This window comes from Oncorhynchus mykiss, chromosome 2, assembly GCF_013265735.2.
Source record: "Oncorhynchus mykiss isolate Arlee chromosome 2, USDA_OmykA_1.1, whole genome shotgun sequence".
In the NCBI taxonomy this organism is placed as follows: Eukaryota; Metazoa; Chordata; class Actinopteri; order Salmoniformes; family Salmonidae; genus Oncorhynchus; species Oncorhynchus mykiss.
The window spans coordinates 35,362,272-35,381,404 of NC_048566.1; the positions used below are offsets into that span (position 1 = coordinate 35,362,272).

At 40.2% G+C, this 19,133-nt stretch overlaps 1 protein-coding gene across 1 annotated transcript; it reads right to left on the reverse strand.

Annotated features, from left to right (window-relative positions):
• Positions 1-4,560: 4,560 nt before the first annotated feature.
• Positions 4,561-17,790, reverse strand: LOC110488492 (serine/threonine-protein kinase Nek8-like). The gene is made up of 5 exons (XM_021560726.2): positions 17,702-17,790; positions 11,038-11,183; positions 6,548-6,686; positions 6,240-6,347; positions 4,561-6,053 (listed from the first exon to the last, which is right to left on the reverse strand). Exons 2-5 carry the CDS (start codon positions 11,181-11,183, stop codon positions 4,821-4,823), a joined length of 1,626 nt encoding a protein of 541 aa, XP_021416401.2. The 5' UTR covers positions 17,702-17,790; the 3' UTR covers positions 4,561-4,820.
• Positions 17,791-19,133: the final 1,343 nt, after the last annotated feature.

Here is a 19,133-nt window from a genome sequence, read left to right on the forward strand (position 1 = left end):
CCCGTTGGAAAATATAAATGGACTTAAAAAAGAAAATGTTAATCACATTTTTATTTGGCGTACCCCTGACAGCATTGCACGTATCCCTGTTGTTACCTGGTCCATAATAACTAGAATAATATCTATTCTGATCAAAAATATAAACGCAACAATTTCAAAGATTTTACTAAGTTACAGTTCATATGAGGAAATTAGTCCATTGCAATAAACCCAGTACCCCAGTTTGGGATACCTGCCGTAGAGGATATGGAACCGCTATCAGGTGTGCTGTTTAGAATGGTGCTTTCTCATGTGCGCTGTTTAAAATGGTGTTTTCCTGCAAATTACATGTTGAGTTATGCACCCAATGCACATGGGTCCGGTAAATTTCTCAAATGGCCAGTAAATGTTATCCGGTGCCACATTGTCCTTACGGAAACCCTGGACCATATGTACATACCCCAAACAGAAGCCATGGATTACAGGCAACATCCGCACTGAGCTAAAGGCTAGAGCTGCTGCTTTCAAAGACCATAACACTAATCCGGACTCTTATAAGAAATCCTGCTACGACGTCCAACGAACCATCAAACAGGTAGTGTTAATACAGGACTAAGATCGCATTCTACTTTGCCGGCTCTGATGCTCGACGGATGTGGCCGGGCTTGCAAACTATCACAGAATACAAAAGGGAAACCCAGTCACGAGCTGCCCAGTGACGCAAGCCTACCAGAGGAGCGAAATGCCTTCTAATGCTTGCTTCGAGGCAAGCAACACTGAACCATGCATGAGAGTACTAGCTGTTCTGTGTGATCTCGCTCTCTGTAGCCTATAAGAGTAAGACCATTAACCTTTCTAGCGCAGGCGTTCCGCTAGCAGAACCCCTCGACAACATTCCGCTGAAAAGGCAGTGAGCGAAATTCATTTTTTTTTTTTCGAAAATGTAACTTTCACACATTAACAAGATGAGGTGAAGGTTGGCCTTGAAATTCATCCACAGGTACACCTCCAATTGACTCAAATGATGTAAGTTAGCCTATCAGAGGCTTCTAAAGCCATGACATCATTTTCTGGAATTTCCAAGCTGTTTAAAGGCACAGCCAACTTAGTGTATGTAAACGTCTGACCCACTGGAATTGTGATACAGTGAATGATAAGTGAAATAATCTGTATGTAAACTGTTGGAAAAATTACTTGTGTCATTGGTTAAAAAACAAGTTTTAATGACTCCAACCTAAGTGTATGTAAACTTCCGACTTCAACTGGCACTACATCCATTTCCTCATACCCCTCCCTGCACATCACGTGTATGACAAAACATATATGTTTACTACTCTAATTCAGTTGGTAACCAGTTTATAATAGCAATAAGGCACCTCGGCGGTTTGTGGTATATGGCCAAAATACCATGGCTAAGTGCTATATCCAGGCAACCCTTAGCCGTAGTATATTGGCCATATAACACACCCCCTCAGGGCTTTTTGCTTAAACATACTGTATCAACAGCACCAGAGTTGCTCCTGAAAACACTGTTGCCTTAGAAACCCTGTCTTGTTCTATTTGTCCTTTCACTTTACTTTTGATTAAACTTCATGTCGAGATTTATGAATGGAACCGGTTTCTAGTGATAGCAAGACTAGTTGATAGAATAAATACATGAAAAACCTCTTTCAGCCACTGATAATGCAGTAGCATATGGGTCATTCCACCAATTACAGTGGCTTCAGAAAGTATTCATACCCCTTGATTTATTCCACATTTTTGTGTTACAGCCTGACTTTAAAATTGATTCAATTGAGATTTGTTACTGGCCTACACACAATACCCCATGTCAAAGTGGAATTATGTTTTTTGAAATGTTTATAAATTAATTAAAAATTAAAAGCCGAAATGTCTTGAGTCAATAAGAATTCAACCCCTTTGTTATGGCAAGCCTAATTAGCATCAAATAACGTGAGAGAGAAACATTGGATGTCTGATAGCTGTGCATGTGGTTGCATGCTGACAATAGGGATAGATGGGCTTCCACTGACTGCAGGTATGTTGAGTTTTGTGTGTGCGCTACTATCTGATCTAGGAATCTCGTGGATGACCTGCTTCACTATGTAGTCTGTCTTTACCTTTTCTACTCCATATGAAGCCTGATTATGCATGACACAGAGACCCTGTATTCGATGTACAGAGAACCACACACAGACCACTACAGCAGGACTTCACATTCGAGTTTCCTGAAGCATGCTAAAGCGTATGCTTGTGTAGTGATTCGTAAGACGTATGCTACATGTACTGTAAAGTATGTACCTTTTATCCCTTCATGCCATGGTTTATTATCATATCGTGATATCGTATTATCATGTCTGTATGTGCGCTCTTTGGCTTCAGTCGATGTTGATCTTGACTTTCACTCCATTATGATGTGGATATAATGTCCAGGGTGCCTGTGCCAGAAGATGGAGCTCACTGACAATGTGATACTTCTGATTTAATTTCTCTTCTCTCAATGAAGCCTGCACAGTCCAGAGTGACTTTATACATTGATTGATTAACAAAATGATTACTCAAACACCATTGAAGTTCCTTCTGACGGGATGAAGTGGATGAACTGTGTGGGACACTGTTTCTGTTGCTGAACACAGCTCTGGTTAACAGTCTTGCAAAAGGTTATTTTGAACACTGTTGTTGTAAAGAGGATAACACAGTCATTTTCATAAATATATGCTTTTATTCTTAAGAGTAAAAAAAATGTAACAACTTTTTGTCTTAGATGATACAAAACAAATGCTTATTATTATAGTACCAGTCAAAAGTTTGGACAACTTACTCATTCAATGGTTTTTACCTTTTTTTAAAAACTATTTTCTAGAATAACAGCGAAGACATCAAAACTATGAAATAACACATATGGAATCATGTAGGAACCAAAAAAGTGTTAAACAAATCAAAATCAATTTTTTTTTGAGATTCTTCAAAGTAGCTGCACTTAGCCTTGATAACAGCTTTTCACACTTGGCATTCTCTCAACCAGCTTCATGAGGTAGTCACTTGGAAAGCATTTCAGTTAACAGGTGTGCCTTGTTAAAAGGCAGGAAAGAAATTCCACAAATTAATGTGTTTGAGCAGTTGTGTTGTGACACGGTATGTGTGGTATATTTGGTAAAATGACCAAGTCCATATTACGGAAGGAACAGTTCAAATAAGCAAAGAGAAAGGACAGTCCATCATTACTTTAAGACATAAAGGTCAGTCAATTCGGAACATTTCAAGAACTTAGAAAGGTTCTTCATGTGCAGTCAGTCGCAAAAACCATCAAGCGCAATGATGAAACTGGCTCGCAGGAAAGGAAGACTCCGAGTTCTCTGCTGCAGAGGATAAGTTCATCAGAGTTATCTGCACCTCAGATTGCAGCCCAAATAAATGCTTCACAGAGTTCAAGTAACAGACACATCTCAACATCAACTGTTCAGAGGAGACTGTGTGAATCAGGCCTTCATGGTCAAATTCCTGCAAAGAAACCATTACTAAAGAACACCAATAAGAAGAAGGGACTTGCTTGGGCCAAGAAACACGAGCAATGGACATTAGACTGGTGGAAATCTATCCTTGGTCTAATGAGTCCAAATTTTAGATTTTTGGTTCCAACCGTCATGTCTTTGTAAGACACAGAGTAGGTGAACGGATGATCTCTGCATGTGTAGTTCCCACCGTGAAGCATGGAGGAGGAGGTGTGATGGTGCTTTGCTGGTGACACGGTCTGTGATTTATTTGGAATTCAAGGCACACTTAACCCGCATGGCTACCACAGCATTCTGCAGCAATACACCACCCCATCTGGTTAGCAATTAGCGGGACTATCATTTGTTTTTCAACAGGACAATGACCCGACACACCTCCAGGCTGTGTAAGGACTATTTGACCAAGAAGGAGGAGAGCGATGGAGTGCTACATCAGATGACCTGGTCTCCACAATCACCCGACCTCAACCAAATTGAGATGGATTGGGATGAGTTGGACCGCAGAGTGAAGGTAAAGCAACCAACAAGTGCCCAGCATGTGTGGGAACTCCTTCAAGACTGTTGGAAAAGCATTCCAGGTGAAGCTGGTTGAGAGAATGCCAAAGCTGTCATCAAGGCAAAGGGTGGCTACTTTGAAGAATTTCAAATATAAAATAGATTTTGATATGTTTAACACTTTTTTGGTTATTACATGATTCTATATGTGTTATTTCAAAGTATTGATGTCTTCACTATTATTCCTCAATGTAGAAAATAGTAAATAGAAAAGATAAATGTATGATATAGAACTAAAGAGTCAACTGATTTGCTACAATGATGAGATTCCCAAAACAAAAAGTTTTCAAAAACATTCACAGATAGTTATTTGACTCCAGCTGCCTCTGTACACTGTCACCTAACCAGTTGTGCAACATTGTAGCCATACTGTAACATGATGTAGCATTAGAAGAAGTGATAGTACATTCAAGATCATCCCTAAATCCTTACTCAACCTTAACTCACTCAAAGGTTTCCTTCTTACCAGTGCAAGAAAACTTTTGTTGTTAATAGTCTTTTTTGGGGGGGGGGGGGGGGGGGGGTCTCACGTTGTGGGATATTGTGCCACTTTGTTTTTAGGCACAGTACATCTGGTATAGTTTCACTGGAAGTTAGAATTCTTCCATTAGTTTATCCAATCTCCCAAATATACTCTTCCCCTTCTCCATACAAATGTCAGTCTTTTACAATGAAGGATATAAGGGGAGTGACCAGAGTCAAATCAACTCCCAACTATTTCAGAAGCAGAGTCAAATCAACTCGCAACTATTTCACAACCTCTCAATAACCTACTTATGACTTGTTGTTAAACATCACATCCTCAAACTTGACTATCCTCCCTCCTTCAGTCTCCACCTCCTTTTGCTCCCAAGTCTCCACTTCCCCATTCCTTTGCTCATAACGGCGGATTCGCACCTTGCCCGTTGTTGGGAGTGGGCATGGGAGACCCTTCAAGGCCTCTTCGTAGAGAAGCTGTTTCATGACATCTTGACTGGGTTGAACCATGCCTAATGGAACCAGTGCATTACCCTGGTCTACCTTTGGAAGGGGAGATGATGAGTTCTTGACTTCAGGATTTGGAGAGGCTGCACGCTCCCATCTTGACGGGGAAGATGAACGCTGTACAGGTTGTGGTTGCAGTGTCGCCTTAACCTCAATCTTTGGCAAGGCTGCGCGCTCCCACCTTGACGGGGAAGGTGAACGCTGTACGGGTTGTGGTTGCAGTGTTGTCTTGACCTCAGTCTTGACCTCAGTCTTTGGCAAGGCTGCACGCTCCCACCTTGACGGGGAAGGTGAACGCTGTACGGGTTGTGGTTGCAGTGTTGTCTTGACCTCAGTCTTGACCTCAGTCTTTGGCAAGGCTGCACGCTCCCACCTTGACGGGGAAGGTGAACGCTGTACGGGTTGTGGTTGCAGTGTTGTCTTGACCTCAGTCTTGACCTCAGTCTTTGGCAAGGCTGCACGCTCCCATATTGATGGAGAAGGTGCTCGCACAGGAGCTCGCACTAGCGTCTTGACCTCAGGCCTTGGTGAGGCTGCGCACTCAGCTCTTGATAGAGGGAGTGATTGCTGTACAGGAGCTTGAGGACGTGGCGATGTGACTTTTATCTCAGTGTGAGGAAAGGGTGTCGGAAGATGTCCTCTTTGTTGTTCCTCGGTGTTGCCACCTCCCACTGCCTTTCGTATCTCTGGCATGATCCCGGCCATGGTGGCTCGCACTGTGGGGTCACTCTGCACCATCCTACAGACAGCGTTACAGTACTGCTGTCCTTGGAGACTGAGGATCTCATGGATCTTAGCCGGACAGACACTGGGGGTGTGCAGCCTGACTCTGGCACAGAGTTCAGCAATGATTTTACCCATAGCCCACACGTCCGAACGCTGGTCTCGGTGGCCCCGCCTCTGCAGGACCTCAGGTGGAGAGTAGGCCTCGTTGCCCATATCCACGGCAGAATTTAGGCCATTGCGGAAGAATTTGGCCAGTCCCATATCAATGATCACAGCTCTGTGAGTGTCATGCTCTACCTGGAAGAGATCATTTGAAAGGGATGGAAAAATATAGTTTTATATCTAATCGAAGCATTTCGCGTGATAATGCTAAATAATTTAGCGTCCTTTATTCCCAATAACAGATGAACTACTGCTTCGTAAGTCTTGCATAATTAATGAAGAACATTAAAACAACAAAAACTATTTTAATGCCTGTCTCACCATGATGTTCTCAGGCTTGAGGTCTTGATGGACGATATCTTTGCTGTGTAGGTGAAGCAGTCCTTCACACATGCCTGTGATGATGGTGGCCTTTATAGATGGAGTCAACTGTGGGAGATCAAAGGCTTTCATTACCAACTGATGAGTTAACTTGCACTTTTTTGTAATAATGTTTGGAACACCCCCTGAAAATCCTGGAGGCTTAGATATTTATTTATCAAATATATTTAGATATGAGTTTTTCTGTGAACTTTCATCAACACTGTTACATGTGTGTTTGGTGGCAGCAGTGGGATCCATAGACCTACCTGTATTTTAGATTTTTGTGATTTGAAGATGGTTGTCTCCAGTTCCTCTCCAAAGATGAACTCCATGGGGATGATCCACTTAGAGTCCTTGAGTGTTGGATTACCCAGAAGCTTCACTATGTTAGGATGAATCGCTTTACTGGAGTCCCAGATCACAGACAAAGTGTGAAAGAAAATGGGGAGAAAGAGTTGAGGGCATTGGAGTCCACAGACAGCACAACTAATCACTTCTGTAGTGACCTTCATCAGCACCATCTCTCCTATAGCAAAGCAAAATCCAAGAAGAGACCATCTTTTCCCCCTTTGTTTCTTCTAGACACATTATATCTCTTTAACACCAAAATGAGAGCATTTTCTTACATTTCAAAATGTCTACTTAAAACCTCTACAGGATCGGTTGGTCCCGCGGATGGTTGAGCTAATGTAGGCTAATGCAATTAGCATAAGGTTGTAAGTAACAAGAACATTTCCCAGGACATAGACATATCTGATATTGGCAGAAAGCTTAAATTATTGTTAATCTAACGGCACAGTCCAATTTACAGCAGCTGTTACAGTGAAATAATACCATGCTATAGTTTGAGGAGAGTGCACAGTTGGGCACTTATTAATAAACCATTTAGGCACATTTGGGCAGTCTTGGTACCAAATTTTGAACAGAAATGAAATGGTTCATTGGATCAGTCTAAAACGTTGCACATACATTGCTGCCATGTATTGTGCTGGAATAATACACAATGGCCTTTCTCTCGCATGCTTTTTTCTTTGTATTATCTTTTACCAGATCTAATGTGTTTAATTCTCCTATATTAATTTCAGATTTCCACAAACTTTAAAGTGTTTCCTTTCAAATGGTATCAAGAATATGCATATCCTTGCTTCAGGCCCTGAGCTACAGGCAGTTAGATTTGGGTATGTCATTTTAGGTGAAAATTGAAAAAAGGGGCGGATCCTTAAGAGCTTTTAAGAGAAAACCACATACACTATATAAACACAAAAGTATATGGACACTCCTTCAAATTAGTGGATTTGGTCATGTCAGCTACACCCGATGCTGACAGGTGTATAAAATTGAGCATACAGACATGCAATCTCAATAGACACTCTTTGGTAGTAGAATGGCCTTACTGAATAGCTCAGTGACTTTGAACTTGGCACCGTCATAGGATGCCACCTTTCCAACAAGTCAGTTGGTCAGATTTCTGCCCTGCTAGAGCAGCCCCGTGCAAATGTAAGTGCTGTAATTGTGAAGTGGAAATAACGGCTCAGCCAGGAAGTGGTAGGCCTAACAAACCTAACAAAAATTGCTGAGTGCTGAAGCGCGTAGCGTGTAAAAATCGTCTGTCCTCGGTTGCAACACTCTCTACCGAGTTCCAAACTGCCTCTGGAAGCAATAGAAGCAACATCAGCACAATAACTTGTTTGTCAGGAGCTTCATGAAATGGGTTTCCATGGACGGGCAGCTGCACAAAAGCCTAAGATCACCATGCGCAATGCCAAGCGTCGGCCTGAGTGGTTGGACTCGCTGGAGCAGTGTAAACGTGTTCTCTGGAGTGATGAATCACGCTACACCATCTGGCAGTTCGATGGACAAATCTGGTTTTGGCGGATGCCAAGAGAGCACTACCTGCCCCAAATGCATAGTGCCATCTGTAAAATTAGGTGGAAGAGGAATAATGGTCTGGGGCTGTTTTTGATGGTTCAGGCTAGGCCCCTTAGTTCCAGTGAAGGGAAATATTAACTCTGCAGCATAGAATGACATTCTAGACGATTCTGTGCTTCTAACTTTGTGGCAACAGTTTGGGGAAGGCCTTTTCTTTTTTTCAGCATGACAATGCCCCAATGCACAAAGCGAGGACCATACAGAGATGGTTCATCATTCATGGGGGCATACAAAGATCCCCTTTATCTGGAGGACCCCCATGCACCTTCTGAAGACCCCTATCACAGGGGTCACCCACCTACTGCACCCTTCCGTCCTAACAAGCCCCTGCTCTACCCTGCATATCCTAACGCTGGAGGGGCTGGACAGCACATGGCACAGCACCCTGCAATGCCTTCTCCACCCCTTGCACCCCAGTCCGACAGAGACAGAGAGTGGGACAGCGACTCAGGTGAGATTGTCTCTAGAAGGTGATCTTACCAGGAGGCCAACTCTTCCTCTAAGTATTCCCGCCACTCAGAGCGAGAGAGAGGGGAAAGGGTCTACAGATGAGTCAGCTTGGGCTACAGAGACCACGGCAGACCCTGTAACCACTACTCACACAACCACAGCAGCTACCACAGGCATCTATTTGTGCTATTTGTGAATAGTGTGAAGTAAAATTCAGAGTTATATTGATACGAGATGTGAATATTAGTGACAAAAAGGCTTTGCAGTGGTATCGTGATACTTTCACATACATTGTTTTGTGGGTAATATTTTGGAATCGGGACAACCCCAATAGTGATGTGGCAAAAAATATATACAGTTACATATCAGGATATTATCTTTGACACTATATTGAATCGTTATGAAAAAAACCTGCACAAAAAGGGATTACATTTGTTTTCAGCATTTATTTCTATGACGGATCAAAACTTCTCTTCTCATGGCTCACTCGTCTCACTGTAGCAGACGTATGGTCATGTTTGGAACATTGAATCACAATAAAATCACAGTATGGAATTGAAATATATATAGAATAGTGAGAATCGCAAAACATATCGTATCGTCTCCAAAGTATCACGATAATATTGTATTGTCCCTGGCAATTCCCAGCCCTAAACCCTAATACATTATGTAATTTCATATGGGTTAAGCTGCATTTCAGTTGAACTCCAGGTCCATTTTGACACATGTAAGATTTTTGCAATCATTTTCAGTATTTTTAATAGAGTTTCACTAGGTGTGGAGGTGGTACAGTTTGTACCAGTTATGCGCTGGTATGTGCTGACTGACAGCTTTTTAGGCAGCTCCCCCAGGCAGGGAGTTTTACACTTTGGCTTTGTCTAAATGGGGTGTTGAAACGTTTGTGGTTTACCCAATAAATTACTGGGAGCCTGTATATTGTGTTTAACTCTCTTTATATTTTAATAGCATGCAGTTTACTTGCCCGTTAGTCAGCACCTATATCAACTTTTTTGGTGGGGGTGTGCGCCAGCTCCTATTTTTTTTGTGTAGGGTTAATGACAGCGCTTTCAATTTCACACCAATTTTTTGGACTATTTTGTTATTTTACAAGCAATACGACTTTGTATTAAAAGCAATCTAACCTCTTCCCAGTCCCTAAACATTAAACATTAAAAGTAGTTAACATTTAAAGAATGTGTTGTTGTGAAACTTGAATGTGTTTAATGCATGCACATTTATATAATGTATACAGTTAAAGTCGGAAGTTTACATACACTTAGACGGAACCCAAACCGGCTGCGAGCCTGCGCTATCGTGCATAAATTTATTTTGTCCCCCTACACCAAACGCGATCACGACACGCATGTTAAAATATCAAAACGAGCCTCCCGGGTGGCGCAGTGGGCGCTGTACTGTACTGCAGCGCCAGCTGTGCCATCAGAGACTCTGGGTTCGCGCCCAGGCTCTGTCGTCGCGGCTGGCTTCCGGGTTGGATGCGCGCTGTTTTAAGAAGCAGTGCGGCTTGGTTGGGTTGTGTTTCGGAGGACACATGGCTTTCGACCTTCCTCTCTCCTGAGCCCGTAAGGGAGTTGTAGCGATGAGACAAGCTAGTAGCTACTAAAACAAATAAAAAAAATACCACGAAATTGGGGAGAAAACTGGGTAAAAAAAAAAATATATATATATATATATATATATATATATATATATATATATATATATATACTGAAGTGTTACAAGTATAAATCATTTCAATTTAGCAAACCAGATGGCACTGTTTCCTTGTATTTTTTATTTACAGAAAGTCACCTGCACAACATTCAGACATCATTTACAAACAGATCATGTGTGTTTAGGGAGTCCGCCAGATCAGAGGTAGTAGGGATGGGTGCGTAAATCCCTTCATTCAAAATATAACGAGCACTTTTGGGTGTCAAGGAAAATGTATGGAGTAAAAAGTACAATATTTTCTTAAGGAATGTAGTGAAGTAAAAGTAGTCAAAAATATAAATAGTAAAGTACAGATACCCCAAAAAACTACTTAAGTAGTACTGTGAAATGTTTTTACTTAAGTACTTTACATCACTGTGTATATGTCTCCTTGATGCTCAAAAAGGCTTTTCTGGCACAATAAATGAGACATGAGATCTTATCATTGTCTCCACATCTATTTCTCATGCTTCTCAAATTGAAGTCTCAATTCAAGCTCAGTTGTCTCCTGAACATTTCAAGAATGAATTCTCTTAGGAGAAACAGTTCAGATATAAGGGATCACTAAATTATACAAAATTGAGATCTCCCATTTTTCTTCAGAGATGAAAAAAAGACCACTGATCAAAATACTTTCTTATGATAGCACATTGTCTGTCATACTCACTTGTATACTTGACACTCTCTCTCCAGGTCTCTCCTATTGATTAAGTGTTGTGGCACCTTCTTGATTGCAGCCCAGGTGTCATTGTACTTCTCCTTGTATACCTTCCCAAACGAGCCAGCAGCAAGAGTTTTGGTGGAGTACGCCATCTAGGGGTTTGGTGGGGAGTGGGCAGTGAGGTCAAGATCAGAAATGAGAAAAATGTTGACCAAAAAACGACAAAAGCATTCACCTCTACATAACATTTGTTATAGTACTGTTGTTAGGGTAAGTAACTGTAAGTACACACCCTACAGAGTCAATTCTCTCAAAGTTACAAAGACAAAGAGAGAATTCCAAGTAAGATTATAATGGAGTGGGAGAGAAGGATGTGTCTGTTGACTAGCAACTAAAGCAAGCAGTGTTGCAACCGTCCAAAATAGTAGGCTGTTTGACTATGTGAAAAAGTCAAGTTTAATAGTAAGCAACATTTTGAAAATCGATTATACTTTAAATGCCTAGATGTCATACTCATTTGGGCTTTGACAAATCAATTAGATATGGGCATGGTGGAAAAAGAACCCAAATGTCATACTTGAGTAAAAGTAAAGATAACTTAATTTAATAGAAAATGTCTCTAGTAAAAAGTGAAAGTTACACAGTGAAATACTACTTCAGCAAAAGTCTAAAAGTATTTGGTTTTAAATGAACTTGTTTCAAAAGTAAATACCAATGCTAAAATATACTTAAGTATCAAAAGTTTGAGTATAAATCATTTAAAATGACTGATATTAAGCAAACCAGTACAATTTTCGTGTATTTATTTTATGGATAGCCAGGAGCACACTCCAACACTTATACATACTTGGAAAACAAAGTATATGTGTTTAGTGAGTCCACCAGATCAGAGGCAATAGGGATGACCAGGATGTTCTGTTCCTGTCTTGCTAAGCATTGAAAATGTAACGAGTACTTTTGGGTGTCAGGGAACATGCATAGAGTAAAAAGTACATTATTTTCTTTAGGAATCTAGTGTAAGTAAAAGTTGTCAAAAATAGAAATAGTAAAATAAAGTAAAAATACTGCAAATAACTACTTAAGTAGTACTTTCAAGTATTTTTTTTTACTTACTTAGGCTACTTTACACCACTGGATATGGGAATGCCCTAGCGAAATCAACAAATAGTGAGGAAATAGCGCAGTCGCGCATGAGGCATTGTCAGTATTACAAAATATGTTTTAATATGTGAATTTTTGAAAATCAAGTATGGTTTATATACAATCCACACTTTTCCACAATGCATTGGAAGAGGTGGGCTGCCAGTGAAAGGTCCTAGTTCTCTTCAAGTAGCCACACAACAGAACTAGGATACGTAATTGTGAAGATGCCAAAAAGCAAAGCCTCTGTGGTAGTGTTCAAATGTAGGCAAAGTAGTTGTTGTTCTCCTTAAAATGATCACTGTATTGCAGGTTACATATTTGAAAACAGAAGCTTTATTTTTTATACATTTTTAAATCCAAAAAGTGGATTTCTGTTTTCCTACTGAAAAGTTTAAATTTTTCTCTTGGCCTTCCTCAGAGCTCTTTCTGAATGTGTCTGCACCGGGGACTCAGCATGATGTCATTATTGATGTCATCGTTAAATCAGGCCTTTTGATTTTGAACATATGTATTGTTTTAGTTTTGTAGGCTAGGCTACCTATTTATTTACTTTGTGGATCAAGCCTTAGCAGTCCTTCTGATCTTGTTCCCAATGATACGTGCTTTTGTTTATTATGCTGCTGTCCAGTCATTCTGAATTTGCGATGCACCTGACTGTCCACGTTTTTCTGTGCAATAGCCTTTTGATTTGAACATTTGAAATGTTTTGCTGTGTGTACTAGGTTACTTGGTTTCACTAATAAATATGTTGAAATGGAACCAAATGATATTTTTCTGTCTTCAGTCCTTTCTAAATAGGATAGATAGATAGGGGTCGAATGTGATAGTCTGCCTATAACTAGCTGAGGAGGCTTATAACTCCATTCCTATTCAGAGTTTACAGAAATTTTCAAATTGGAAATAAGCTATTATATAAAATAGCTATTATCAGGCTGGTTAAAGCATGCATGTCTGTTGAATTTGGAAAAATCTACCCGCACTCGGTCCCACCCCACCTACTCAGCCAATCAGGAGTCACTACTACACTGTGGCGGTGGCATATGGCATACTTTTTACTAAATGGTATGTACTAAATAGTATGCAACGATGAGAACAAAGTATGCAGTTTAAGCACAGCTGAAGTCAGAAATGTACATACACCTTAGCCAAATACATTTACACTCAGTTTTTCACAATTCTTGAAATTTAATCATAGTACAAATTCCCTGTCTTAGGTCAGGATCACCACTTTACTTAAAGAATGTGAAATGTCAGAATAATAGTAGAGAGAACGATATATTTCAGCTTTTATTTCTTTCATCACCTTCCCAGGGGGTCAGAAGTTTACATACACTCAATTAGTATTTGGTAGCATTGCCTTTAAATTGTTTGACTTGGGTCAAACGTTTCAGGTAGCCTTCCACAAGCTTCCTACAATAAGTTTGGTGAATTTTGGCCCATTCCTCCTGACAGAGCTGGTGTAACTGAGTTAGGTTTGTAGGCCTCCTTGCTCGCACACGCTTTTTCAGTTCTGCCCACAAATGTTCTATAGGATTGAGGTCAGGGCTTTGTGATGGCCACTCCAATACCTTGACTTTGTTGTCGTTAAGCCATTTTGCCACAACTTTGAAAGTATGCTTGGTGTCATTGTCCATTTGGAAGACCCATTTGCGACCAAGCTTTAACTGATGTCTTGAGATGTTGCTTCAATATATCCACATAATTTCCCATCCTCATGATGCCATCTATTTTGTGATGTGCACCAGTCCCTCCTGCAGCAAAGCCCCCCACAACATGATGCTGCCACCTCCATGCTTCACAGTTGGGATGGTGTTCTTCGGCTTGCAAGCCTCCCCCTTTTTCCTCCAAACATAACGATGGTCATTATGGCCAAACAGTTCTATTTTTGTTTCATCAGACCAGAGGACATTTCTACAAAAAGTACGATCTTTGTCCCCATGTGCAGTTGCAAACCGTAGTCTGTCTTTTTTATGGCGGTTTTGGAGCAGTGGCTTCTTCCTTGCTGAGTGGCCTTTCAGGAATATGTCGATATAGGACTCGTTTTACTGTGGATATAGATACTTTTGTACCCGTTTCCTCCAGCATCTTCACAAGGTCCTTTGCTATTGCTCTGGGATTGATTTGAAGTTTTCGCACCAAAGTACGTTCATATCTAGGAGACAGAATGCATCTCCTTCCAGAGTGATATGACGGCGGTGTGGTCCTATGGTGTTTATACTTGCATACTATTGTTTGTACAGATGAATTGTGGTACCTTCAGGTTTTTGAAAATGTGTAGACTTGTGGAGGTCTACACATTTTTTTCTGACGTCTTGGCTGATTTCTTTTGATTTTCCCATGATGTCAAGCAAAGAGGCACTGAGGTTGAAGGTCAGCCTTGAAATACATCCACAGGTACACCTCCAATTGACTCAAATTATGTCAATTAACCTATCAGAGGCTTCTAAAGCCATGATGACGTTTTCTGGACTTTTCCAAGCTTTTTAAAGGCACAGTCAACTTAGTGTATGTAAACCTCTGACCCACTGGAATTGTGATACAGTGAATGGTAAGTGAAATAATCTGTCTGTAAACAATTGTTGGAAAAATTACTTGTGTCATGCACAAAGTAGATGTCCTAACCGACTTGCCAAAACTATAATTTGTTAACAAGAAATTTGTGGAGTGGTTGAAAAATTAGTTTATGACTCCAACCTAAGTGTATGTAAACTTCCGACCTCAACTGTATGTAGTATGGGTATCTGGACAATTTCAGTTTCTCATATAGTAAGGTGGAAATTCGGTTAATTCTAAACTGGTATTCTAATCCATTCAAAACCAACCAACTATAATTGAGGCACTCCCAGATAGAGCAGTACCCTATTTATGCCAGCTGGGTAAAATTGTCAAACACGTTATTTCATACTCTACACAGGAACAAAAAGTCACATCCTATGTTGTGTGCCATTCATTTGTCATTCATTGGCATAGTAACAATATACACTGAGTGTACAAAACTGCTCTTTTCATGACAGACTGACCAGGTGAAAGCTATGATCTCGAGGTCGACTGCTAAATCCACTTCAAATCAGTGTAGATGAAGGGGAAGAGACAGGTTAAAGATTTTTTTATTTTTTAGCATTGACACAAATGAGACATGGATTGTGTATGTGTGCCATTCAGAGGGTGAATGGGCAAGATAAAATATGAAAGTGCCTTTGAAAGGTGTATGTTAGTAGGTGCCAGGTGCACCGGTTTGAGTGGTGTCAAGAACTGCAATGCTGCTGGGTTTTTCACACTCAACAGTTTCCCGTGTGTATCAAGAATGGTCCACCACCCAAAGGACATCCACACCTGTGGAAAGTATTGGAGTCAACATGGGACAGCATCCCTGTGGAACGCATTTGACACATTGTAGAGTCCATGCCCGACGAATAGAGGCTGTTCTGAGGGCAAAAGGGGGTGAAACTCAGTAGGAAGGTGTTCCTAATGTTTTGTACACTCAGTGTAGATTATGATGTATAGGAGCAAAGCTGTCTGAGGGACAGACATCAAGATAGGTAAATACCTTTTAGTTACCATTTGTGGCCTGCCATGAAATACAGTATATTGTGGTCCCTATTTCTGTTCCCAACAGTACAATTATTTGAAAAGATCTTATCTTGGGAGTGACCACACATTACAATAATGAATTCATAGCTCATGCTATTCAAGCAAAGAGGGAATTTCTAAACTATGAGCATGTACAGTGCCTTTAGAAGGTATTCACACTCCTTAACTTTTTGTTGTGTTACAGCCTCAAATTTCACCCATCTACACACAATAGCCCATAATGACAAAGTGAAAACATGTTATTTTTTAATTTTGCAAATGTATTGAAAAACGAAATACAGAAATACTTGTCTCTAAGTATTCACACCCCGGAGTCAATTCTTTGTAGAATAACATTTGACAGTGATTACAGCTGTAAGTCTTTCTGGGTAAGTCTCTAAGAGCTTTCCACACCTGCATTGTGCAACATTTGCCGATTATTCTTTTCAAAATTCTTTAAGCTCTGCCAAATTGGTTGTTGATCATTTCTAGACAACCATTTTAAGGTCTTGCCATAGAATATTTAAATCAAATCTGTAACTCAGCCACTCAGGAACATTCACTGTCTTCTTGGTAAGCAACTCCAGTGTATATCTGGCCTTGTGTTTTAGGTTATTGTCCTGCTGAAAGGTTAATGACTCTCCCAGTGTCTGGTGGAAAATACATTGAACCTGGTTTTCCTCTAGAATTTTGCCTGTGCTTAGCTCCATTCCGTTTCTTTTTTTATCCTGAAAAACTCCACAGTCCTTAAGCATACACATAACATGATGCAGCCACCACTATGCTTGAAAATATGTACTCAGTATTGTGTTGTATTGGATTTGCCCCAAGCAAAATTTTAATTGCTTTGCCACATATTTTGCGATATTACTTTAGTGCCTTGTTGCAAACAGGATGCATGTCTTGGAATATGTTTTATTATGTACAGGCTTCCTTCTTTTAACTCCATCAATTAGGTTAATATTGTGAAGGAACTAAAATGTTGTTGATCCATCCTCAGTCATTTTCACCTATTATAGCCATTGTTTTAAAGTCACCATTGGCCTCATGGTGAAATCTCTGAGCGGTTTCCTTCCTCTCCAGCAACTGAGTTAGGAAGGATGCCTGCATCTTTGTAGTGACTGGGAATATTGATACACCATCCAAAGTGTAATTAATAACTTCACCATGCTCAAAGGGATATTCACTGTCTGTTTTTTATTTATTTAACCCAAATACCAATAGGTGCCCTTCTTTGCGAGGCATTGGAAAACTTTCAGGGTCTTTGTGGTTGAATCTGTGTTGGAAATTCACTGCTTCAGATAATTGTATGTGTGGGGTACAGAGATGAGGTAATTCAAATCATGATAAACAATATTATTGCACACATAGTGAGTCAATGCAGCTTATGTGACTTAAGCACATTTTTACTCCTGAAAATAATTGAATAGTTATTGACTCAAGACATTTCAGCTTTTCATTTTTTTATAAATTGCAAAAATGTCTAAAAACATAAATCCACATTGACATTATGGAGTATTGTACATAGGACAGTGAAAAAAAATCCAAATGAATCTATTTCATATCCTGGCTGTAACACAACAACATTTTGCAAAAGTCAAGCCGTGAGAACACTTTCTAAAGGCACTGTAAGTATGCAGAATATGAAAATGACTTTTCCCCCAGCAATGTACAGCTCTCCTGACATTGCCTTTACAGAAATGGCCACATTGGGCAAATAACGCTGACACCTCTAGAAACCGGATATAGATGTGTTTTTAATGCCTCATGATAGGCAATAACATTTGCAATCCTCTCTAGTAGATACTTACATTTAATTGGACATTGATACAACACGCAAAATCACAATTTCCTTTGTTCTACTTTACAAAAGCAAAGTTGATTAACCTAATGCTTGTTATAAATGGGAAGTTAATCAAATACAGTTTATATCATCTTAAAATAAAAGGATCCTTACCTATAACGCAGTCTGTTTAGCTCAGGAATGGCTGCTGTCTTGCTGTGTCAGGTCTAAACATGAGACAACACAGTTGTCTGTGTTTTTTTACCTCTCCTCTGCCCAACCCCTAAAGTAGTCACGCCCCTTTATCTGGTGTCATGCTGTGATGAAACTGTAGGACAGCTTGCAAGGAAAGACATGTCCAAATAATGAACTAATTGCTCGTACCTGTTCCTGCTTGCTAAACTCTGCCCGGGACTCTGAGAAACTGATATAAGGCAGAGCCGAGAGCGCATGAAGGTCTTGGCGGCTCTTTAACCCTTGCAAGTTTCCGCAGTTTAAGTTTCGAGCTTCTTATGCAACGTGCACAAGTACAGTGAAATGCCTTTCTTGCAAGCTCCAAACCCAGCAATGTAGTAATCAATATCAATGTAGCACAAAAACATTTAATATGGTAGAAAAACACACAATAAATAAAAATAAGAAATGAAAACAACTGGAGAAAGTAAGAAGCTATATACAGTTGAAGTCGGAAGTTTACATACACTTAGGTTGGAGTCATAAAAACTTGTTTTTCAACCACTCCACAAATTTCTTGTTAACAAGCTATAGTTTTGGCAAGTCAGTTAGGACATCTACTTTGTGCATGACACAAGTCATTTTTCCAACAATTGTTTACAGAAAGATTATTTCACTTATCATTCACTGTATCACAATTCCAGTGGGTCAGAAGTTTACATACTCTTAAGTTGACTGTGCCTTTAAACAGCTTAGAAAATTCCAGAAAATGATGTCATGGCTTTAGAAGCTTCTGACATAATTTAAGTAAATTGGAGGTGTACCTGTGGATGTATTTCAAGGCCTACCTTCAAACTTGCCTCTTTGCTTGACATCATGGGGAAATCAAAAGAAATCACCCAAAAATGTGTAGACCACCACAAGTCTGGTTCATCCTTGGGAGCAATTTCCACACGCCTGAAGGTACCACGTTCATCTGTACAAACAATAGTACGCAAGTATAAACACCATGCGACCACACAGCCGTCATACCGCTCAGGGAGGAGACGCAGTCGGTCTCCTAGAGATGAACATACTTTGGTGCGAAAACTGCAAATCAATCCCAGAACAACAGCAAATGACCTTGTGAAGATGCTGGAGGAAACAGGTACAGAAGTATCTGTATCCACAGTAAAACGAGTCCAAAATCGACATATCCTGAAAGGCCGCTCAGCAAGTAAGAAACCACTGCTCCAAAACCGCCATAAAAAAGCCAGACTACGGTTTACAACAGCACATAGGGACAAAGATCGTACTTTTTTGTAGAAATGTCCTCTGGTCTGATAAAACAAAAATAGAACAAAAATAGAACTTTCACATTATTAAAATAAAGTGGTGATCCTAACTGACCTAAGACAGGGAATTTTTACTAGGATTAAAATGTCAGGAATTG